The 26,363-nt window shown below is 39.1% G+C and overlaps 1 protein-coding gene across 2 annotated transcripts in view; it reads left to right on the plus strand.

Annotated features, from left to right (window-relative positions):
* The window catches only part of LOC135164544 (uncharacterized protein), a 312,614-nt gene that overhangs the window by 116,312 nt on the left and 169,939 nt on the right, over nt 1-26,363 (plus strand). For both annotated transcript variants that reach the window (XM_064125009.1, XM_064125002.1), the window contains one exon: nt 18,265-18,322. In XM_064125009.1, coding sequence (XP_063981079.1) covers nt 18,265-18,322 — 58 coding nt within the window. The remainder of the gene's footprint in view (nt 1-18,264; nt 18,323-26,363) is intronic.

Raw genomic sequence — 26,363 nt, forward strand, 5'->3', positions numbered from 1 at the left:
CTATCGCTTAGGAAATTTTCTGATCTACAACAAAAAAAGTTCCAAAAAAGGCACGAGATTTTTTCCTGTCATTAATTAAAGTAATTAATTAATAAAGTAATTAAAATTCAACTGAAATTCCAGTTGTCCCTCTAATTTAATCTGACTTCACTTGAATTCCATTTCAAACCAAAAATTTCCGTCTTTTTTCTGGCACCTTCTGCTGAAAATTCTTCTCCATCTCCTGGATTAACGATATCAAACCATCATTAACATTATCAGTCATACAGAGACCCCAACTCACCAAGATAATGCTCGTTTCCTCGTATCATCACCGTCTGCACTCACCCATTTCGATTTCCAATGACACCGTCTCAACCCCCGTCCTCCCACCCACCCCCGCATGGCATTAGGCGCAACGGCTTTATCCCACTCTCACCCCGGTTCCCTCTCAGCCATTCCCTTTAATACTTAATTACTTTGCTAATGCTTTGGGTTTCATATAGTTAGTCCAGTCGAGAAAAAAAAGTTGAGGGGCGGAAGAGTGAGGGAAAGTACAGTATCGTTAACTTCCCTCTCACCCAGTATCCATAGTGAGACATTGCCGTGGCTCATCCCTTTGTGGTAGCTCCAGTCTTTTTACTTGTACCGGTTTTCCCTATCGACTCAACCCCTCTCCCGGCATTAGGTAAAATTACAAAATTAAGCCACAAGAGAGTGCACACTGTCTTTGGATTCTTGTGGTGAAAAAAAAAAAAGCTCGGCGTTAGAGCTGAAAATCATGAGAAACTTCTGAGTACTGGTAGACATGTACTACTGGATGGGTTACATATCCCTTTTTTTTTCACTCGTGGAATATACCCCCGGTGCTTTTACGCTGCTTCACGCCTTTTGAAAGTTGCCAGAATCCTCGCAATTACGGCGCATTCCTTCTAAAAAGTTTTTCGTTGCCAAAAGCCTCGTAAACAGACGGTGGTTTTAACATTTTTTTTTTCTACCCCTTTTTCAGGAGAATTTTCACTCTGCACTACTGGCCCACCATTCAACAGCTCTTTCTCCTCACCCCCGGAATGTTTGCGTCTTTTATTCGGTCCAGGTGTACTGCCTAAGCGTATCATAATTATATCGCAATGACGACACATTTGTTTCTCGTATACCTCCATTATATCGTTTGCTCACTCTTAATTTATATTAAAAAATGTATAAATGGAAGGGGATGAAATAAAGTTTGGATATATGTGTGGAGCACAGTGCAGCATAAAAATCTGTTTGCTTGGACGCGCACGTACGTTGAATAATTATTATCCATTGAAAAAACAAACGAGAAATGGTATAACTCGGTGGATGGGTACGCAGAGGGGGAGGGATTTTATTTCTGTGTGATAAGAGAGGTGGAAATATTTGACTAAACGAAGCTTTTGATTTATATGTGCATCCAATAAAATACAGGCTTAATACTAATACAATGATAGGAATTGGAGTCGCGTAACACCCGTACTAACTCGGCAATACTGTAAAACGGAGAACAGAAGCGATAGCCATTCAGATAGGTAGAATAATGTTTTTACCCTATATATGGATATTTGTTTGGAGATGTGTTCAATGAAATGAAAAGGGGGTGAATTCAGAGGGAACGAAAAATAGAAATGGGGAGCTTTGTTGGGGGGTGAAATTCATTGGAGTACATTCAATTATTTTGGTGTTTGATAAAATGGAAATTATTATCACGGAAGGATGATAGTTTCGATAGGAATTACGTGACATTATGCAAATATTTTTCATTGGAGTAATGAAACTTTTAGGGAAATTTATTGTTCAGGGAATTGGAAGGAATATTTTTTTTGAGTAATTTAACATCCCACAAATTAAAAGTTGAATCCTCGCTCGGAGAGTTGAGTTCAATAAAAATTATGCGAGAAGTTTGGCAATTGTGGAGGGAAGTTTTAGTCAGGAAGAAATGACCGAATGACATTTAATTTTTTATGCAGCGGAGGAAAATTCCACGAAAGACTGAATATTCTCGGCGTATGCCGTAAGTTTTCTCCGACTACATGGGAAAATTCACGGTGATTTGGTAATTTTTTCGGAAGAACATTTCACTTCAAAATTAAAAAACTGGTCGGGTAATTTGTAGGGGAATTTTCTGTCAGTCCAGTGGTACAGGGAAGAGCGTGAATTTATTGACTGAGTCAATAATCTTTATTGGAATGGAGAATTGGCTGGAAATAAGCTCATTACAAGTGATTAATTATTTTTTATTGTCGGAATATGTAGAAATATGTTCTGTAGATGACTAGTAAATTTTCGGAGAGTGAAGTTAATGTCAGGTTTATCGGAAACAACTTTAAATTTCACATTTCACTGAAATGTTGAAAAATTTTCAATTATTGAGCAACAAGAAAATGGATATTTTTTAATAACAATCGTAATGGCTCGGCAATATTGTAAACCGGAAAATGTAATGTTTATTCGGATTTATATTTGTGCGCGGGTTATTTAAACGACATTAAAAAAAGTTCATTGAGAAGGGAATGAAATATAGAGATGTCACCACGGGGAGCTTATTAGAGATGGAATTAATTAGCTTCCAATTATTTATTTTGGAGTTTGATACGATGAAAATTATTTTAATGGACAGATCATGGGTTTCATTTTAAAGTGCACAGTATTCTGCAAATGTTTTCTATAGAAATATTTTGGTTTTATCCGAATGGCCCGCGAATTTTATTGAAACTCATTATTTATTGAATTGAGCATCACACTAATTGAATGTTGAATTATTATCCATACAGCGATGCGCGTGAATTTATGAAAGGGTTTAACCTCGTTTGTTGACGATGATATATTTGGAATTAATTATTTATTCATTTGTGTACAAACTATTTTTATTGAAATTAATTTTGTGCAGTTTGTGAGGTAAAAAATCACAGTTCTGGAAACGATTAATGAATCATTATTTGCATAAATAAATTCCTAAAATTTACGGAACTATTTGCGTCATCCGCAAGATGACATTTTCAATAATTTCTATAACATTTCGAGCAACTGTCGCATAACAATGTCCCATAACAATTTAAAGTCAAAAGTTTTATCTAATTAATCCTGGAAAAAATTCTCAAATGAACTTTAACTATTCAGAATATGAAATAATCAATGAATGTGCACGGAAATATGAATAATTATTCCGAACTAACAATTAAATCGGGTCTAATTCTGTTGAAAAATCCTCGTACAATAGCCCCTATTGTCTCTGACCTGCTGTTGACATTCATATTCACATGGACAATTCTCATTGCAGACAAAAATAATTATAAATTTTCACCGGCAGTTAAGATAACAGCTAACGAGAGAATCGGGAGCAACCTGTGAAACTGCCTCCCTACCTCGGGATATTTGTCCCCAAGGAGCATAACGAAATGCGTGCAAGTAACTCGGGCAAGAAATTATTGACGCAGTGTACCATGCTTATCGTAACAACATAGACCTTCCCGTTATTTTCGTTGGTTCTATTTCCATTGGGAAAACAAGTCGTCTCGTTATGTTTTTACTGAAGAGCCGAAGGGAAGTTGCGATCGAGAGAATAGTAGCATCAGGTTGCTTCTCCCGTTATCCAGTGTATCCATACATTGTGTATCTGGGTTATTGTTTTGCAATAACAAAGCAATTTACAAGCGTCAACAGTGGATAGTATAGACTAACAAAATACACGTAGAAACAAAAAAAAGTATAAAGATTATCTGTGTTTTTCACAATGAACTATTCACTTTTTTCAATGCAAAAAAAATGATTTTTTTCCAATTATCCATGAAATGTAATTATGAGCGATTGGCTCTGGCCTTGCGATATATTCAAATACATTCCATCCAATATTGTTACACAATGAGAATTGTATTTCGAGTCAATCATATTTTTCCCTCTTTTCAAATCAAAAATATGACGATGAACACACATGAAATTTTACCGAATCGTATTCACCAAAAAAAAAAAAATAATAATGTAGTTGTCCATCACAGAAAAATGTCTCGACATGTCTGCCAAAATTAATTGACACTACTCCCTCACATCATCATTTTTTTTGCCCTCAAGTTCCGAAAAAAAACCATGAAAATCAATTCCCGTTGCTAATCGCCCAACTTGTCAAGTAATTTTTCTCCCCCATTCAAATGACAACCGGTTGAAATTATTTCCAACTCCATTATTGTTGACTCAGCACGAGCCAAGTGAAAATTAATAAACACACTGTGTCATAACTTGACAATGTTGTGTGTACTTTTACGATGAGTAAAACGGATGAGTAACCCAGCGCACCAGTGAAAATGGAAGAATGGCCAAGAGAAGCTGTGGAGATTTTGCCGAGCGTAGTTGAAGAGCATAGTTACTGAAAGAGGGAGTAAGTTACATGGTCTTGTGCCCATGTACCTCCTTAACGAGGGGTGTAGTCTGTACAGCCATTCGCTGAGGATCACGAGTAAGAGAGACAGTCTAACAGAACAACTCACGGAGAAACTCAGATTAAAATGAAACATTTCGAAACTCGGCCTTGGATGTTTGCCTCCCTGTGAATACTTAACTGTCCTCTGCGCTCAACTGTGCAGCATTTACCCTTCCAACCTCGAGAACGCGGCAGCCCAAGATGACACGAATAGAGTGCAGACTCGTGTGTACAAAATTAATACGTTCTACGTAATGTCTTGCCTTCTACTTCCGCAAGATTTTAATTAGCAGAAGCAGTGTTCCATACTGTCGACAAACACAAACCCAACCCAACTCACCGTTTATTTCGTCTCATTGCAGCCATCCACTCTTACCTCTATTTTTCTTTCCCACTGTGCTATTATTTCAAATGGATTGACGATGGAGAAGAGCATGAAGAGGAGAAAAAAAAATATCTAACAAGTTGGACCGTTGCGTCTTTAATTTGCTAGGCGTCAGTCGACATGGCGAGTTCAACGCACGGTCCGTTGAAGTCTGGAATATAAACTACTGGTGGGTTGATGCGTTGCAAGAAAATTGTTAAGACTCACTGTCGTCGACGGTCTCACCCGAAAACTGCCATCCCTCGTTGTACAGACACCGCTCTTGACGTCTCTTCAAGCCCTTGAATGTCGAAACTCATGTTGAAATGGACAAGTTTTTTGTTCGGCTCTCGTGTGAAATATGTAACATCACTTCTCAACTATTTGCAAATGGATGATGGGAGAGTTAGGCTAGTCAAACTTGGGGAGTTTGGATTGTTGGAGGGTTTTTATTTACTCGACGGGTGAATGGGATAAGTCATCGGGTTATTATTGACATTTGTGGGGAAAGGAGTGAGTGGTGAGAGGGGCTGGTGTGGGGTTTAATGTTGAGTGTCAGGTTAATTAGTTGGATGGTCGGATGAAGAAGCTCTGGGAGTGTAGTTTTGGGGAATTATCGAGGGTCGAGTGCAGTAAAATAAGAGATGATGATTGAACGATACTGGAGGACTCAAATTTTTCGGTTGAAGTGCTACGAATAATTGGAAAACGTGTTTAGGTTTGGGGGAAGGAGTTGGGGGTGTCTTGGGGTGGATGGAAATCTGGAAAATTTGATGTACAAGTGCTGTGAAAATTGAGGGGTATTTGTATGAAATGAGTCAAGTTTTAACGGATCTCGTGGAAAAAGTTGAAGATAGAAATTTACTGCTGATTTTACTTCAGAAACTGGTTTCACCAAAACATTTTTAACAGATTATTTTGGACTATTTCTATTTACTTTAGTTTTATTTCGTGGCTTGCAAACTTCGAGCTTTAGGTAGCATTGAAGGGTTTCATCAATTTTCAAGTGGTTAAAGAGAACTATTTCAATTTTAATTGAATATTTCAGGGTGGAAGAAAATTATGAAAAATCAGGAAATGACATGAATCTTCCTGATTTTTCATAATTTTGAAGAACTGATTGAACTAAGAAAGATAATTTTTATGAATTTTGGGATCAGTTAAAGACGAACACAATGAGAAATCAAAAGTCACTTTATCTAGACACAAATGTCTAGATAAGGTCCTGTCAAGAAAGAGCTTTATCTAGACATTTTATTGAAATCCAACTTATTGAAATGATGATTAACGTTTATGTTGAATCTCGTGATTGGTTAGTTTCCGTTGGCAATAGGTGAATGTAGAATTTCGCATCTCCATTAGCTATCACTGTTCAAACGATCTGACCAATTACTTTTGCAGTTGTGTGTATAGCTCCTCCGAGGCACAGCTATATCACTCTCCCAATACATTCTCACCGTGAAGGAACACTTTGAAGGTGGACGGGAAATTCTGGAAATCGTCTTCTTATCGCTCAGTAACTCACAGCCAAGAAAAAAAGAGAAACAAGTATAGCCCAAGCGGATACACCAGAGATACAGCACACAAGTGCAAACAGTGAGATGTTGGTAGACAAAGGGGAGCAACAGAAGAGTTAGCCATCTCACTTGTACATTTGCCGGGAGCAATCGAAGCATTTGCCCCTCTGGAGTTCGATTTTTGTCCCCATTTAAACTCCAAGAACTGTCGACCATCCCAAGACACACTTTTGTACTCGAGAAGGTTTCCCCTTTAATTACAAGGACCATTTCTAAATTGGCCGTAATTCACCCGTTCACTCGCCTCTTACTGTTACCTCTCAGTGACACCGTACGCCTTTTGTATTTCAAAAAGCGTAAAACTTTCGTGTGTCTTGTGCCCAATCCCCTGCGGGTAAAAGTCGACAATTTATACATTCTCCATTCTTATTATCAGTAGCTATTATTTATCTTGTAAATGGAGAACAACGAGATACCATTTCATGTGATATTGAAATATCGCTTCACTATTTTTCTAACAATTTTTTACCCCTTCACGTTTGAGATTAAAAGTACACAACGAGTGGAATTATAAAAAAATAATTGCAAATTGGACAAAACAATTTATTGGAAAAACTTGGACTGGGTGAATCTGTGATAGTAAAAATACCATAAAATTTACGATCGAGTACAGTTGATATTTCACGATATCATTTATCCTCGCAATTTGTCATAATACGGTTCAACAAACTGATCACTTGAGCGAGGGGCGCAACTAAAAAAAATTTAAGTGGACTAGGATTTTCCCTCTCCTTCGTGATTGAGTACAGATCTGATCGCTCTTGGTTCACTCGACTCAACTTCCTGATGGTAAATGCCTTTGCCCGAAAGTACATATAAGCAATAACTACAGGCACTCGGCTTCAGGCAAGTGCAGGCCATTCCATTCTTGGTAGGAATCTACGTTTCTATATAACATTTAAATTCCCTTCACCGCTCCTGGCCGAACAGTCCGCTTTTACCGCTACCCCTATCTACCCCCACCTTCACCCACTACCCCTTCACCACCCCCTCAAGTCAGTCCGGGCAGCTTCCTTTCCGCTGTTAAACGACTATTTGTGCAACTTTTTAAATTTCCGGTTGTGAATTGCCTTCGTCTTTGCGCTCTTATTTTCTTTCCACTCTCTTCTCTTCTTTTCCTTACTTCTATTTCAACCTGGAACAATAAATGCATCGTGTCTCCACGCGAGCATTTCACGTTACAGCAATGGAGCTGAAGTACTCAAGGGGGTGGCTCACGGTGCATAGCTAATGCATGTGCAATTTGAACTAGTGCTGGGTATTTTCTTCTGCGTATTTTTTTTTTGGAAGAGATTAAAAATAAAAACTTAAAAATGACAAAGTACATGTTACGAGAAAATGAAAGATAGTAGGGAGGGGTCCAACGGTCAGATGAGTATTACTGTAGAAATGGCTAAGTGAGGGGACGAGGCTAGAAGTGACGTTCACTCACCAGGGGGTGACTCTGCAGTCGTGTACTATGCTAATCCTGGTACGTTATGTTGCGCATAAAACATAAAACTCACTTGCTTTCTCACTTCCACTCTCACCTTTTAGTTTTCTCTTGGGTGATCGTAATACGAGTCGCACCAGTAATTCCATCTGAAATGCAAATCTTTCCGAGACCAAACCCATTTTCATTTATATATTTCTTTCATTTTTTTTTTCATTTTTATTTTTTCGTCATTCCTCACGATTGCCATTAAAGTGCAGGATGCACTCGGGGAGGGATATCTGATTTGCTTACCCAGATTTCTGAGTGTGTATTCTCTTTGATCATATCAAGCTGGTCGTGCTGGCTCGGGAATTGTCGATTATGGGGGTAGTGATATCCCTTAAATTGCGAATATTATGATAATTTGAGAAATGATACCTTCACGACTAAGTAATTGATGACAACTTGAAAATAAAAATAATCATCTCATCTCAGTGATAAATATTTTCTGCTGAGTTTAAATATCGGTTCATCGTCATTGTCTGTTGGTTGGAAAAATTTCTATTGAAGAATGATCTCATTTCTAAAACCACCCTCTGGGTGAAAATTGTTCATTCTCCCTTTAACCGTCCAATTTCGGTTTCAGTGTCGATTCACCAGTGTACACGATTTCCAAGCCAGGTATCAAAGCGACACCATGTAGAATAGCAATTAACACCCTTGCCGATTCAAAATAAATCCTCAGTAGTGTAACCGCGATTGTCGAAGGGAGGTGTGGCAATATTTGTGGTAGAACTGAATCGCTCCCCAACTCACCAGCCACCCCTGTTGTACAGTATGAGAGATACGTGACTGATTTCCCCACTGCACTGGCCTCGAGAAATTTCATTGTAATATCTGGCAGTGCTCCACTCTCTAAATGGCGCACGAAATCGCACAGAAGCGTCTGCCTCGTGTTTATATATATACTTATCCATTTTCCTGTTTTTTTTTCCCTTTTCTCCATCGATGCTCACCTGAAAAATACGAAGCGGTCAAGTGAAATTTTTAGTGGTTTATCCGTAAAATGTCTTGCAGTAGATCATACCAATGTTTCTCCAGCCTTAATTCATCTATTCTACACGCGTGTTGAATCAACAAATTCAAAATAATATTTTAACTCATGAAATAAAAATGAAATGAAAATACGTGCTACATATGTGATTGCAAATGGAACAATTGGAAAATATTTTCCGTGAAAATACAACAGCCACTATTTTCTCTCTACCCCTTTCAGTAACTGTTGTTACGATATTGCATACCTTTACCTTTTGTGTTGCATGTGCAGGTGCAGCCAGCACGGTATTATAATAGAGTATAGCACACTGGCATTAAAGTGGCACTGATATTTAAAGCAGTCAGTGTAACTCGACTAACTTCTTACCCTCTCCCCTACCCCCTCCCTCTCCGCGGGGTGGTGCGCTGAGATTTTCAGGGCTGGACGTCAAGGGGGAGGTGGAGAAGAAGTAAAAGTAAGGAACTTTTTTCCACGTCATTTAACCCGAGGAGTTTTGGGTGGTGGATGAGGGGAAGGGGGATTGGGACGAGGGCATATACTAACCGGTGATATTATTCAGAGTCTTGGGAGCCCCGTCAGCGGGGCTCTTTGAAAAACCAGGGCTTGTCAGTTCCAAGACAGATTACCGATCGTTCCGGAAATGATGTGTTACAGAAGCCCTTCAGCGTCGACTAACTGATTTTTTTTTTCATCGTGTCTCCAATATGAAGTCTAATTTGGGATTAGTCTTGGATATTTATGTTGGTTGATCGATTCGTCGTGACGTTGGAGATGTTGTTGGTATGGTGAAGTTGGCACGATTAGGCTGAATGCGGTGGTGATGACGGGGTTGGATTATTTTTATGCAGATAAACGTGGAAAGAAATTTTATTGTGATGAAGGTTACTGATTAGTTAAAAATTGTGAGAATCAGAGGTACCTGCTGTGAAATTGAATCAGCACTTTTCAGGACCATCATTATTGTGATTTTTGTTTTAGTTAGGGTTAGGTCGCAGTCATACTTATTTTGTGGGAATTCATCTGCAGATATTAGTGGCTGATGTCAGCCTTAGTGTCAGTATGACGAACATCGAATTCCATTGACTTTTTTAGTGGTTTTTCACTGCCTGATGAACATCCCAGAAGGACATTCCTTTCAAATAAATTTGATTGAACGACTTCATTTGGATTCTCAGCATAGTATCGTTAATAATAAATAATAGATTTCAGAAAATAACTAAAATGATTCTGAAAATCAATTTAATATCTCCTCCGCTAACTGTTGAAAATGATTGTTCTAATTCAACCGTACTGAAACTAATTAATGGATTCCAACAAGAATCATAAAGCACTTTCCCAGATGTCTTGGCTTCAATAAAACTTTATATCCCAAGTGACGAAGCGATTCAATGTCCTCCCATTAGTAACCCCCTCATAATTTTGATATCACTCTCGGACGTTCATGTTATACATGTTTGAGTGTTAACATAGTTTGCGACATTACGGATCGCCTGGCCAGCGTAAACCACGATATAGCACTATTACACTGAAGTTTCCAAACAAAGCATAAAGTAGTTATCTGACCCACAGCAAGACTTTGATACTCCAGCATGATTGGCACACGTCTGGCGCAGTGATTGAAGGAAAATTCATTTCCCCCCTTTAAATAATGTCTCCAAGCCACCGTAGACTCCTGAAAAATCCAGGCATGTCTTAAAACTTCAAATAAACTCGTTACACGTTTATCCCTCAGCCTTCAACAATGACAGTTGATTTGCGGCCGATCGAACAGCAGCATTGAGCATGAAGAGTTTGCCGTTTTACAATCACAACTGGTTTTCATTAACTTCGAAAAATCCATGGTCCCGACTGTCGTTCGTAAAATACTTTTTACTGTTCGAATCGTAAAATCCGAAGCTAATTACTGTTTTTATTATTTTCCCGTCAGCCTTTACGACGTCACGGCTCTGTTCGTTTCGACTCGTAACTGCCCCCCCCCTCCCCTCTCCACCATCCTCGCCAACCCTCGTCACCCCCTGGTAGTCAATCCACCGGAATATCAAGGTAGAATACAAGTACAAGAGCTATGAATATAATAGTACGTGTACATCGTCGGAAGACAGGACATACTCGTGTGAAGCGAATGCAGTAGAAAAGTGCAATGCACGTCAGACATTGGCTGTCATGAGGCATTTGTATGGATAGCAATACCCAATAAATTGTTGAGTTCTCAGGAGAAAAGGAAAAAAACCATCAGAGTGTGTTCGACATAATGTGTCAATTGTGCGTTTCAGGGTGAAGAGGGTCGGTGTGGTATGGGGTAGGGGGTAGGAGGGGTGATAACGCGAAAAAACTATCTTAACGCATTTGTGACCCGAATAACGTAGCGCTTTGTGGGTCGACAGAGGCAACGGGTGGTCGGGGGATGGCTAACGGGGTGGTGAGGTGAGGGAGGAGGAGGAGGGTGGATTGCTGACGAGAACGAGTGAATCCAACGAGTTTGGGCGGATGTGGGTGAGTGAGAGGAAGCGAGTGGCCGAGAATGACTGAGAGTGAGACAAAGAGGGACAGTAGCTTTTGCAAAAGAGCTTTGGGCTAGCTCCGCCCCCCCGCCAATAGCGTGGCACAGGGCATCGGTTGTCTTCTGGTGTGGTGGCCAATATGAAACGGGCCGCAGTCGCGCAGCCTCCACTACGGACCAATCCATGATGCCTAGAAAAAGGATCGCAATACCGTTTTGCAGTCGATTTTGTTCTTATCTCTTTGTCGGAATATATTGAAAAAGAGAGGATGGAGAAGAGCAATGCTGAGGCATCGTAGTCTTCAGTGTGCGACCACCCGTTGCTTCGTTGGTAGCTAGTCAAATCATCCACATGACACCAAAATCCCTCGTCCCCTTGGCCCCCTTTTTACTCACCCTGGTAGAGAGGGGGTGGGAGGGAACACGACAAGACTGAATCAATCGATTTTCAACCACGTGTCTGGCATGTTATACTCCTCGTACTCTCTGCTAGCTTTGCATGTCTCGAATCATCGATAAATTTCACCTCCGTTTGCAGCGAAACAAAAAAGTTAACTTTCCACTCTTCTACCTGAAATGTATCCCCTGGGAATTGTACGGTTTTTTTTATATTTGATATATGATATGAATGAGGCACTCAATGGAATGTCGTCCATGAATAAACTTTTGATACATGGGAAACTCATAAATTCAGTTATCTTTACTTTCATCTCATATATCTGATGTGAACGTCAGGTAATAATGAAATACGTCAGCGTCACGAAAGTATTCTTTTTCAGTTACGAAAATTGTTGTACTGAAGTTGGCGGGAAGCTTTTCTATTGTGGACAAGTTTCGTTTCTTTGGAGTTTTTTTTTTATTTCTGGTTGGAGTTTATTTTAACAAAGGCTTGTTAGGCTTTTGTGATTGCTACGTTGTGGAGACTGTCCGTAATTCCAATGGAACAATTTCAAATTTTTTCACTCCACTGCCCCCACAAAAGATCAGGAGGAGAAAACTGGGGGATGAGAATTTACAAAGGAAACTGAAAACGTGTCAAGTTCACGATTTTCTATTTTATTCTGATAGTGATATTACGAGTAGTTTGCCCTCAGGAAATATAGTCGTGATATTTTTATTATGGAGATTGTCAATGTGTGTATTTATGTATCAGGTGAAATCGAGCGAAGAATGTGTGGATAATACTGGTAGAATGTCAAAGTACCTGGCCCCGGGGAAAAGCTGCAGCAGATCTCCTGTCTTTTAGATTTTCTACTTTCTCACTGCTCCCAGTGGAGTTCCACCATCCGCCCAGTGCCTTACACGGGCTTGGATTCTAATTTTTTATTCAGGATTACAAAGTAAACAGGTATAAGAATTTTATAACCACGAATAATGGATCTGTTATGCTCTGTAAATTCTGTCGTTCGGGGAAAGTTGAGGAAGTTTATATTTGAATTTTTTCATTTAACCTCAACATCTCAGCGGAGGTTTTCCAGAATAAAATGATTGAGTGGCCCAATGAGACGACAATCGAGGGAAAAGGTAATGTAGCATGTAGCGAGAGGAGAACATAATGGCTACTTGGGAATTTAAGTATCGAAGACTGAAATTCGGTTTGTTCTCAAGGAAATAGATAGCGTAGAAGAAGAAAAAAGTTGGAGAAAAATTAGCGAACTAATGGAGTAATCGTAGAGTAAATTCAATTTTTAGTACTCGTTCAGTCTGTAACGGGCTAAAGGGCGAGACGAAGAGTGAATTTTTTCCCCATTACCCCAGAAAATTTCCTGAGTGCGGGGTAATTTGGGTTGAAACTATAAAATTTATTCTGCATTTCATAGAAAATTATAACAGTGAACATGATTGATTGCCAAAAATTATAAATAATTTTTCTGTAATTGAGCATGATTTTTCTTGAAGCATTACGTGTAATTTCAATCTCATGCGTTACAATTGCTGGCATTTTCCGACTCGATTGTGTAATCAGAGAACGAATTGCGAGGTCCGTAATTTTTAGTGGGCGTCTCCCTGCGTGCAGTAATATTTCCTATGATTTTTTAAGCTGAAAAAAATCTACTCAAGACACATAATGACTATTCAATTGCTTATTTCTCTGAGTCACTTCAGCTCACGTGCCCTGCGAATAATTTTATGCTGTAAAATATTCTCGTAGTTGTGAACTGACTTTATTAAAAATTAATTTACTGATCATTTTTGACTGATTGTGCTTTCAAAGCAAGAAATCCCAGAACATTGAACTATTTTACCGCAGCTCATTATTTTCAATTATTTTTTCGTTCTGTCCCTCGAAATTTCTCGATCGTTGCAAAATTCTAGACCGACATGTTGTCATTACAAATAAATCACAGTTCGCAATGAATTTTTTACTGTACAATATCAGAGGCTCTACTATTTCTGAACAATTAATATTTTTGCGGATGTCTGGATAATTGTTTCCTAAATTTCTTAAAAAAAACTCTGAAATTTTCATCTCCGAGCGCAAGTAATGAATTCTCGTCGCAATCTGTCGTTCGACGAAGCTTGAGAATATTTCTATTTGAATTTTTTCATTTAACCCGACAGTCTGGACGAATCATTCGCGAACAAAACGAGAAGACAATCGAGAAGGAATGTAATTGTCTCAAGTCGTAGAAAGATGAAAATGTAACGCAGCTACTCAGGAATTTAAATATCGAGAACAGGAATTCGTCTCATTCCAAGAGAAATGGATAGCGCAGAAGACCAGACGCCTCTAGTTCAAAGGCACCATCTCGGAATATAATCATTTTCCCTAAAAATCACGGTGGTATCCATTACACGAGACACTGTCATCCTCATTTTCTGGACTAAACCCCGGGATAAGTGGGCTGAACACCCGTTCCCCTCAGGTCACATGTCTCGAATGTTTCACGGTGCAAGCAGCCACTTCAAGGGAAAACATTCCTTCTAGAAGTGGGCTGAGTGGATATAGTGAAGAGGTATGGTAGGGGGTGGCAATGTAACACAGGCCAAAAGCTTGTACGTGCCAGCTTGTCGATTAGTGCCGCGTATATCGTGTACGCGCCGCGTACTTGGAATTTTCGTCCTCAACTGATCCTACTGTATCCTCACCTCTCCGACTTCTTGTCACCTAACCCAAAACCACTAGTCCTTGTCAAATTTAATTTTTGGAGTGGAGACACGTGCAGGTGAATAAAGTTACCCGGAGTTTATCTGCGTTGTTCTCCTCATTATGTATCAATTGACAATTTTTTAAATTAAAAAAAACTATTCACTTTGCGTTGAATAAAACGAATGCATCACATGGAAAATATCATCCCCACTAGTAACGTTGAATTGTTTAATTTATATTTATTTATAATTTGGAATTACAAAATCACTCGATCATTAATAATCACCAGAGACTTACAATATTATTTTCGCAATTAACTTTAACAGTTTAAAAAGGGTCTTAAAAATATTTTAAATTCAAACATCAATGCTGCAAGTACTAGAACATTATTTATTCAAAAGCCTTTCAACAAATATTAATAATAAAGAACTTGTATTCATCTGGAAATAAATTCGAAGATAATTAACTACTAAAAATATGGAATCCTTGAATATCAGTCCACTCTTACCTTCGTACTTTACATTTCTCCCTTTCCGATCTGATAATTCAAATTTATAATTTCTCCTTCCAACTTCCGGACTGAAAAACTAGAGGGAAAAAATTGTCATTCCCAGACGTGACTTTTACCCATTCACAATTTAAAATGAACGGGCCAGTCTTACGCAATGAGAGAAATAAAACTGAAGAAGCTAACTCAAAGAAGAAATATTAATAAGCTTGAAAATATTTGAGCCATTGCCGCAGTAAACCGAGGGAGTAAGAGGTACAGTACTTTGACTGTAGGAATTTCAAAGTATATAGTGAGCGGTCCTTGTACACCAAGGGATCCAGCAAACGACCGCAGTCTCCATTCTCTTTGCTTTGAAAGTGTATCAACTCACCCGCCTCCTCCACCCCGGCCAAAAGACCATCCCTTCCGGCCCCACAGGTCCGCTCGGTTTGCCCCCGAGAGTACCAAAGATTTCACGCAGTTTCCACCAACTTTGGTCGTCGACTGAAAAATTCCTGTGCTAAACTTTCCCTTCCGTATCTCGTAAACGATTCACTCAATGAATAAATGATAAAAACCGACGAAAAAAATGAATGGGACGAGAGGGAGAAGAGCACGATGAGGTTAAGGTTAGAATGAAATGATAAAATCGATGGGGTATAAGACATGAGCTAATAAAACTGTCTGCTGCGTACATAAATAATTCCTGATCGGTTATAAATGAGTTGCCCAGGGAGGTAACTGCGTAGCTGTGGGAATTGTGTTAAGAGACAAAAAATATGTGGGGGTGAATAGGAGGAGGGATTGGCGGGAGGTGGGGGTGAACTGCTGGTCGAAGTATTATTACTCCGTTGAGGCGGTCACTGGGAGTCTGAGCTCCCTATTCAGCTCATGCTTTCGCTCATTTTCGTTTACCACCGGAAACTGTTCTCTCCCATTAAACGTGCTTATATGAGATACTAGCTGCTTGGTTGGTTGTGTGGTCAACCTACCAGTGATATCAATAAAGATAATAGAACAATAAATATCTACCGTTTGGTGGAACGTTCGTAAACCCGTTTTCCACGAAAACTCCACCTATCAGCCATTTTCCACGAGATTTTCTCAGCAAAACTAACAGACTCAACGATAACTTACGTCTCTCCATATCCAAAATCCTCGGAAAAAAAAACAATCTTCGGTAATAAACGTGGTAAAGTCCAACGATCCGTAAATATAATGTCACGACTAATTTTACCCCGGCTAATATTTTCGTCCGTGAAAGCAAGTTTCCGACTACTTCTCGGTTAATATTAAATCCGGTGAGAAATTTTTTTCGCAATCTTACCGAAAAACACATAAACCAGAATAGTCTAGTTAATGGAAAAAAGTTTCTGGTATATTATATATAAGACTCGGGGTGCGAAAAAATTTACCCTCCTAATATATAAATATGACACGATGGGGGCAACACCGAGGCTCACCGCGTGAGGATTAACTATTAAAAAACTACAATATAGTATAAACTTATTTTCTTGGTGCATAATGAATAGGGGAAGGTGGTTCGAAACCGGTTGAGGTTAGTGGGTAAAGGAAAAAAAAAATAAATATATAAGACGGTGGGTGGGGGAAGACAAGCGGACCACCCGAGCAAACTATTAAAAGTTGCAAATTGCTGCGGACGTGCTGCAGGCCGGTGGTGATGGTGCCGTTGGTGTCTCCCTCACCATTCCTTCAGTTTTCTGTATCCCTGCTTCTTTTCAACTTTTCTCCTTCGTGTACGAATTTACCACCGCAAGAATTTTCGTTGTAATAACCTTTCACTGTGCCATGGGGTAAGAGATTTCAATTATCACAGTTGTACAGCATTTTTCCATCATCCTAACTCAATTAATGTACGTTACCCAGCTCACCCGCTGATCTTTCTCATGTTTTTTTTTGGGAGGGGGGAGGTAGGGTGGGGTGAGAGGGTGAAAAGGGGTGCACTCTATCCCTCGCTCCTATTCTCCCTCGTCCGCTTGTGTATCGAATTTTTGTTTCCGGGAATACTTTTACCTCTAGACGCGCATACATATGTCCATGCCTCGATGAAACTACTTGTAGGATATAGTGAAGTGGAAAATCCCCATGCAGGAAGTCATGAGCTTTAGGGTGGGGGGTAAGGTCGTCTCGTAATCGCCTTACCATCCGCTCTCATCTTCTGTCTCGGACGGCTCGCGATCGAAAACATTTGAAGGGGCAACCGGGTGAATCCGAGAGGGAGACTTGCTTATTGTTTCAGTTGGGATATTAGTGGGTGGACTGAGAATATTCTTAGTCTGTCGGTCGAATTTGGTTCTGGTGAATAGCTGAAATTTTCGAGTGGAAAAATCCTGGGAAAATAGTGGGAGAATAAATTATATGAAATGTGGGTGAAAGATAGGAAAATTCATGTTTTGTGATAGTTGCATACATGAATCAGGGCAATTCCGAGAGGAAAATTTATAAGTTGGAATATATATTGTCTTTCATATACATTTATATGCAAAATTTCAAAATATTGTACTCTTTCAAGTAAATGAAATTGAAAGAATTTTGTTTGGAAGTGTGAATTGGTTTGCTTTAATGACCTGTTGACTGGGGACAATTATGTCGAGGTTAAGTAATTGATAATGATTGGGTGAAAAGTCTAATAACCAGAGAATCACATGGAAAAAATGGTGGATAACAATTAGCCCTCTAGAGGGTGAAACATGGGATGAAATGACAATCGACCACTTTTTAGATCGTTTTGTTGGAAACATTAGACTTGGAAGGGTAATTTTTGTGATAAAGCTAACCTTCGTCCCTCGTTTCACCCCCTGAAAGTCTAATCTTTACCTAACATTTCTTTCCATGCATAATTGATAATTGGAAATTTTTGGGGAGAAATAAATTATTATTTTCTTTCCTCCGAGTCGACAGAAATTGGGGAAAGTCATATAATATATTCCAACATTTTCCAGAAAATATACCAAAATATTCAAGTTGCGACCAATCAAATAAAAGGGAAGACGATAACATGAATATACCCATCATAATAATTTCTTTCACTGCCAATTGACCGTAATTCGGTAATAAATTTTCATGATTCAATAAAACTCCAGAAATTTCACAGCAAACAAGCACCGAGTCGTTGTCGTATTGTTTCACGCACCATTCAATGACCTCAATCGATACATCCAAAGTATTAATAAATTCCCAACATTTAAAGAAGCACAATCATAAGTATTATTTTTCAAAAAACATAAAAAAATATTGTTTTAAAATATATGACCGTCATCCACCCACGCCCTTCCCTGCTCCATAAATTTTCTATTTTCGCAAGTGTCTGAAGATGCTCGACTTTTTATTTTGTTGCAGGAAATGAAAGTCAACTGGGCAACATCACCGGGAAACCAGCCAAAGCAGGACACAAGCAGTAAGTATTACACCGTGCGTATGACACTCCCTCATGCCAAAATTTATGACACAGTTCTACATAATGACAGTGCCTAGAGCGTGAAAAATGTTGAATTCAGTGAATTTATTTGTTGTGTCCATGGTCCAATGGAAGCGTATCGATTCGATGTAAATAATCATGTCCGTTATTATCAATTCCGTTATTAATTACCTCCACATATAATTGACAATTTTATTCAATGAATTATTCAAATCAATTCTCCCTTTTCGATGACTCCGTGTCACAATTTAGTGAAAAAATAGCGGTAAAATTTACCTGCATTGATCGTCATGATTTGTCATAAAATTTAAACAGCTCTGAAACTTGCAAATCTCCTGAGAACAATGGCGAGTTGGAAGGGAAATTTCGTCCAATTCCCTGTGGACAGTAAACGTTCAACAGGATCTTACGCAACCACGTTGTTTCCACTGCAATTCGTATGGATAGTGGGTTATATTCCCCGTTGGTAGTGAAGTCCACTCGATACATAAAGGCACGCAGACACAAGTAGTGTAGCATGAGTCTGAGGATACATGCGCTTGGTACCCACTCGAGTCTCCCTGGTGTCATCCACTCCAACTGAATACATACACATGCACCAAAACTCCAAGTGGGGCTAACTCACCTTCCCCTGCATTACATTTACGTGGGTACTTCGGCCGGCCTTTTCTACTGCCGTTTTCATTTCATTCTTTTCCGCTCGTTTTACTCGGAAATACTTGAGACAGTTTGCCGTGTATGACATTGTCTTTCTTATGTTGTGTAGCTGTAGTACGGATGGAGAATTTCGAAAACGAGACGGAGGATTTTATTTTACTTGTTTGGGGGTGAGACGATTGTTTTACGGATGGAAAAGGTCGTGGGGTATTTTTTTCGCGCTTTCAAATGATCTTTTTTTTATTTCAATTATTCTGCGGGGATATATGGATATGTTAGTATTATCGGTTGTTCCGTGGGAATGTACTGGTGAGTTAGAATTATTTAAAAATATATCAAGAGCGTGAGGATTATTCAAAAACGAATTTCCCCAAAATTGATATTTTTCGAGATCTTCGTTGGTTGGAAGTGAATAATTGAAATTCGTTAAATTGAATTTTTTCATTTGTTATTTTCCTGTGTTTGTAAATTTACAATGATGGAACTGTTTTTCATTCCGTCGGACTATCACCCGCTAAATTTCCAAAAAGTCTGCACAATTTTCGCCTAAAAACGTTCAACATTGCGCTATCGACAAAAAACTGACAATTTTTTTTATTACACCGGAAGTTTAAATTTTCAATGGAAAACTTCTTCATATCTTGATTAAAGAATTCTGTTTTGTTCGTGTCTACCATATTTTTTTTTACGACAAAAAATAACAAAGGGCAGGAGAGAATAAAATTCAATGCATTCTTCTGCCATGAAACAACTCACAACCTTTTTACGTCATTTTTAGGGCGTCGTCGGGCATTTCGAAAGATTGAACTGAATAAAAATCGAAGATATCTTTCACTACATTTCCAATGACTCACAGAGATAGAACTTTAAAAAATTTACCATGTGAAAGTATCCAGTCACCCCCCACTAAATCATTTGTGACCCCCGAATTCTACCAAAAATGAACACGAGATTTCGAAGAAAGTCGCCAGCACCGTCGACATCTCACGTAGTCCCTCAATTTCTCAATATTTTTCCCCCGAACTCCAGAAAATTCTATTGGTAAATTAAATATTGATTCACGCCGTATGAAACCCGAAGGGTGAGTGCATATACTGGTGGGCTACGGCATCTGGCCGCGAGAAATACAGCCGCGACTAGCCGCGCCACAACGCTTGAAATTCAGTGGATGGCAGAGGCAATATTTAACTCAGTCTGAAATTCCTCTTTTTATGGACTTGTAAAACCGTGACAGGCACATGGGACCCGATCCTCGGGCTCTCTTCTCCACCCGCAGTCGACCCCGGGGGTGACTCGGCGAGCCTTCGTATATTTGGCTGTTACTCTGCTGTTCCGACCCCCTCATCCCCTCACTACATCGTCCGAGAGCACCAACAAATGCAAAACTAAACATATTCCCCTGAATGAATATGTTCACCTTCATCTCTTCACGTGCAGTGTCAGACATTCTTTGAAATTTAAGTAACTGCATTTGAATTCTGAATTTTCTAAGCCCTCAACATGATTTCAAATTGAGAATTAACTGGTGATCTAAATTGGATGAAAGGAAGTTTGAGTCAGACCGAAAATGACTTGAAACAAGTGGGAAAATCGTCTTAAATGACGAATATACCACGATTTCGATCACTTATCAATCTTCTTCTAGAAGTTCTCCAATTAATATTACGAAAATTAATCGTTAAACACTAGTATTAAAACGTTAATTCATTCAATTCAGTTTCTATTCACCCCACGTACCCGTCGACAAGACATGCGCGATGTACCCCAAGTGATAATTTAAAAGGCAGCTGCCTTTTTTGAAAAGTGAATGAAAGGATATTGTGCTTGATAACCCTATCAACAACCCAGGTAAGAAAAACCAAGGCTGACGATCGAAACAGGCCTGTACACGCCTTGCTTAGACAAGCCTGCGTATCGCAAGCCTAAAACAGGCCTGACCTCATCGTCAGAAACGGGCTTGAATCGAGGACTAGTGATAATCCAATTCTCGAGGGTCATTTCAAGCCTGGCTAGGGCTCTGAACTTTCAGGCTGAAATTATCATGGCTTCACAAAGGCTGAATCAATCCTCATGTTTCCCTACTCTTTAGTTATTTATTTTTTATTTATATTGATAAGTATTAACCCTTATGGATGCAAGGTAGCTTATTCTCAAGATATGAGTGAAATTTCCCCGATTAAGAGATTGATTTCAGATTACCTTCTTAACAATAAAATAATGTACTTATTTTTCCTCTCTTGAATTCCGATGGTAAATTTTGCTAATAAACAAATTCCATCTCATTGGTATCATTACCGTCAATTATCTTTGGAAATGATAGCAGCCATGGACCCAAAATTCCTTCAAAGTGACTTTGCAATTGTTTCACATATTTTGCAGCTGTCCACTATTATAAATATTGGGCCAACATGTGTCAAACGACACTATGAGTGAACGAAGGTCAGGCTTAGATCAGCCTTAGAATGAGCCTGGCAGAACCCTCATTAATAAGGCTGTGGAGCCTTCATAAATCTTAATTTGGGCCTTATTCCAGCCATCGCAATTTGATTTTACTATGCTTCGTTCAGGCCTCTCCACAAGGCTTCAAACAGGCCTCGCGTTCCCAGCCTGAATTCGGGTTATCATTTGCAAGGCTGGATGAGGCCTTATCCACGTGTGAATCCCAAGCCTGAGTAAGCATTTGTGAGCCTTGTTTCAAGGCTTGATGAGCCCGGTTTCCATCGTCAATTCCTACCTGGGAAGGACACAGCAGTATCACAGCACCTCTCATTTACCAAAAAATTTTCCCAGCTTTCCAGGATACTTGTCATGTCCCAGCGCACACATAATGTTGTGATTACCACAAGCTTCTCACATTACTCCCAAACCCTAATTACATGTGCATGGCTTATGATTATCCTTTCCCTATCCCTATTATGAACTCCCTTCATGCTTTGAAACTCCCGTCAAAATATTTCGAGAGCTATCACACTTATTTCTGGTTGTGTCTGAATGGGGAGTCCGATGTCAGATTTCCGTCTGCCTCGCACTAATTCAATTTCTGAGATTATGTGTCACGTAAGCATCATTATCCCGGGTAAAAGACTCAACAGGCACTTCAGTTGTCACGCTCATTGCGCATTAGTCAACAAAGGACGCGATTTGCTCCTTCGTTCGATCAAAATTCACATCGGAGTTTCCCTCGTCCTATCGGACTAAAAATTACTCATATTAGACGTGTGATGGTGGTAGTAAGGGTTAGAAGGAAACCTACGTTGATAGAGATTACTAATGATCTCATAGAGCATGAGAATGAAGAGGTATAGAACAGCGAGAAATTTTCAATAACAATTACCCCGGCGTTTTATGAAACTATCATCAGTCATTGTTACCTCGGATCGATGCAGACACTTGGGAAAAATTAGAATATATGATGAAATTTATTCTAGTCTAGAGGAAATTAACCTGAGGAAGAAGGAAATGACTGTATCGGCCGAGTAAAGTTTCTCTAACCTAAAAAAATTATCATCATATGGAAATTTTGATTAACTTTCAGGATCGAAGTGAGGTAACCATATGTCATGATAGACTCTCAGGGGACTCATCATCTCAAACTTTTCCACTAGTTCTAATGATATTTTTTTTTCTAATTGAAACTCAAATGGCTATTCGCATAGTTATTCAAAAAAATATTGCCCACTTTTAATTAAATTTTATATTATACTGAAATACATGATTTATTACATCCAAATGAAGAGTCATGGATTAATAAATGCCAATAACTGTGTTTTACGTACATGAAAAACCTAATAAAAAATCGAGTTTACGTTTTACTGAAAGCTTTATTACGAGCAATTCGAGTGAATCCATCAGTTTTATTCAAATGAAGTTTTTTTGTGTCAATGATTGCTTTATTTTTAATTGTCTAAAAGCCATTAGGGTCAATATTTGTTTAGTTGTTAAACAAAATATATTTGTCACTAAATGTGAGCGAAAAAATAACTAGAAGGGAACATCGGGATTACTGATAATCGAAACTTTGGAGGATATTCTGACAAACTAAATTATACGAGTCATTGGATTAAATTTATAAGGAAGGTTCCATTGTGTTATTGCATTATTTGTTCGTTAACCGTATGAATGCTATTGAGGTTGAAAAATCCTTCGCTACTGTCAAATCAAATCTATTTCAATAAATCACATAATTTTATTTTTTTTAATTCGCCAGAGGCAAATGAGCAGTTCCAATAGATGTGCAAATATATTTCCTCTATACAATGTCATATAATGCATAAAAGAATTCATCCTCAATCCACTTCGTTCCCATGCTCACATGCTCACCCAATCCCAATAGATCATTCATCTGCAAGACTATCAGTATGACCATAAATCACAGCTGTTTATTCTCGGTTATACTGAGAGAGATGTAGTAGAAAAAAATAACAACTGCCCGACCAACTTTCCTCCATGTAAGCTCACTAAATTGTTTGTCTCCCCGAGAAGCCTGAATAGCCAAGTTTTTCCGCGATGCCGTTGGATACCAGCTGTAAACCTCGACAGTGCACACCTGCGTTGCTTGTCGGTAACTGCTGTACTTGAGGTTTCTTTCATTCTCCCAACTGTTTTCCATAGTCACATCGAAGAGAATCGATGTGAACATACATTTTCGTATAAACGTCTCTGTATTACTAGCAAAATCACCGTAAAAAAATTGGGCTTTAAAAAAGTCCCAATTCAAAAAAATTTGTGCTAAAATGAATCATTTTTTATGTCTGAAATCCAATTCTGGACATTTAACGTCCCTCACAAACAACCGAAATCCATTTGATTGTAATAACTAATCCGTTCTATCAATGTCATGATAGCTATCATATTCAAATTATTTATTATTTTTTTCATCCCAATTTCAACCAATCAAATGGTGACATTTCCCGTCACGTGGTGCAAGTGAAATGGTTTTACTTCGACTATTTTTCGAATATTTTCCTGTTTGTTGTTAAGCAATGAAAATATCCGATAAACAATTTGTACGCGTTTCAAACCTCAAAACTGTCATTAGAAAAAATTAGGCCTCGACATGAGCAGATTTGGAGGAGAATTCTTGGACATTATTGATCAAAAAATTTTAAAAAATGTCCCTAATGATACGGTGAAGACAAAAGCCACAATTTGGAAACAATTATCTGCATTTTGGGCAGACAGAAAATATACGCTGGTGAAAAACGATACCATATGACGTGAAATGCCACACATTTAATTGCTTGAAATTGAAATGAAAAAAATAATCCAGCCAAATACCCATTGACCTTCAAAATTAATCGGATATTGCCCTCCAGTTTCCCTGCGTAGTACCGATCGGGATAAGTTTCGCAGAAAAACGCTAGATATTTTTAACCTGCAAAATTCATCTGTCTCGTTGGTATGCGACCAAACTCTCGGGAAATATCCGATAATTTTGAAAGTCGAGGGGTATTACTACTTATTATTTTTCCGACCCAAATTTCAGCCAATAGAATTGCACCATTTGTTGATATTTTGTATAGCCTACCTCGAATAGGCTAGAATATTTCCCTCTAGGTTCCCTGCATACAAATGAAGTCGTCAAGTTTTTCAGGAAAAATCACTCGTGCTTCGCACTCGTGATTTTTTAGCCTGAAAAACTTGACTCCTTCATTTGTTTGCAACGAATCTATCGGGAAATATTCGATAATTTTGAAACACTTGTGGTATTATATGTGAATAATCAGCTGTTGAAGAGATCTGTGGCAGTACATGACAACAATTGGATAAATTAAACAATAAACCAAAAAGTGGAACTACAATAAGTGAGATTTCCCACTGCAACAAAATCATACGTTTGAAATAAATTATTTTTGCGATGCATAAATTGTTTAGAATGCCTATTTCAAATTTTTCAATACTATTCTCAAATTTAACTCTTCAAAATGTTTTATCATACGTAAAGGGCTTGTTACACTTATTGCTCGTAACACTCGCAGGTCGTGCGTAAAGTAAATCCCGCTCATATCCAAACACAATAACTCTTTACCGCACTACCATTTCCGCCCCTAAACTATCCACTTTTCCCGAAGAATAGAACGTGTTATGCAATAGATGCCATAAACCAGTTTTTCACGCATTAGCAAAACCCTACACTATAACTCAATACACTACTTTACCCCACGTTCATAACTGTCAAAACACTGTTGACATTGTCACTGCTTGGATCGCTCTCCCCATTTTCACTTTCTCCTCCATTCTAAATATATTCATAAACCGAAAAAGCACTGCTGGTCGAGTTCACTCTCGTAACTTTGACGTGCATCAGTGTGAGGGAATGGTGTATGCGAGAGAGTCCCTTGAATTATGAAACATCCCCCGGAATATAATCACCGGAGCATTTACAGCATTTCACAACACAAAGGACAGAACTGTAGAGGCGTTGTTCTACTATCGTATTCCGTTTGTCGATGGATCGGTTCGTTGCGTTGAGCCATCAGTGAACCATCATCTTTGCTGTTTGCCACGCACCATCAGCACACTCCAGCCCTGGTACAAACCGATTCCCCATGTCACCACCCAGGTAGGAAATGCCAATGTCCACGAAACGGGCCAGGTCTGGCACGAGACTGGCTTGCCAGATCTGGGCCACCAAGCTTGGCCCGAGGCATGGCCAGACCGGCAAAGAGCATGGCTTGCCAGGCTTGGGTCACTAAGCTTGGCCCGTGGTATGGCCAGACTGGCAAAGAGCACGGTTTGCCGGGCTTGGGCAACCACGCTTGACCCGAGGTATGGCCAGACTGGTAAAGAGCATGGCTTGCCAGGCTTGGGTCACCAAGCTTGCCCCGAGACATGGCCAGGCAGACAAGGGGCATGGTTTGCCAGGCTTGGGTCCCATATGGAACAGCATTCCAAAAATTGAATTCTCATGGGGAATGTTCCTTCACTAAATTTTTCGTCCTTTGATTCTCCTTCTTCCGAAGGTACCATTATTTCTTCTGAACATACTATTTCAGGGGAAAATATGCGTGGATATCACCGTATACCACACATTCTATGACAACAGCCCGTAAGATGGCGTGTTGAGTAGTCTGATTGTGGCAGTAGACATGAGTGTCGTGTGCGGCAATTTATTATTTTAATATTACTCTTTTACTATTGTAATATGTCTCAGAGTTCATATTCACGGGTTAAAAAATACAGACATTTTCATCAACTGAAGAAAAAAGAATTTGTAAACGTAGAAGGCGCTAAAGAAAAAACTCCGGATTACAGTGAACGCAATAATGCCGATGAGGAAGAGGTTAGTTTGCCAACAGCCAATGAAATAACTATCCGTAGTGGATCTATTGTGGATCAAATTAGTGGAGATGTCGATGTTCGA

The sequence above is a fragment of the Diachasmimorpha longicaudata genome, chromosome 1 (genome assembly GCF_034640455.1).
Source record: "Diachasmimorpha longicaudata isolate KC_UGA_2023 chromosome 1, iyDiaLong2, whole genome shotgun sequence".
NCBI lineage: Eukaryota > Metazoa > Arthropoda > Insecta > Hymenoptera > Braconidae > Diachasmimorpha > Diachasmimorpha longicaudata.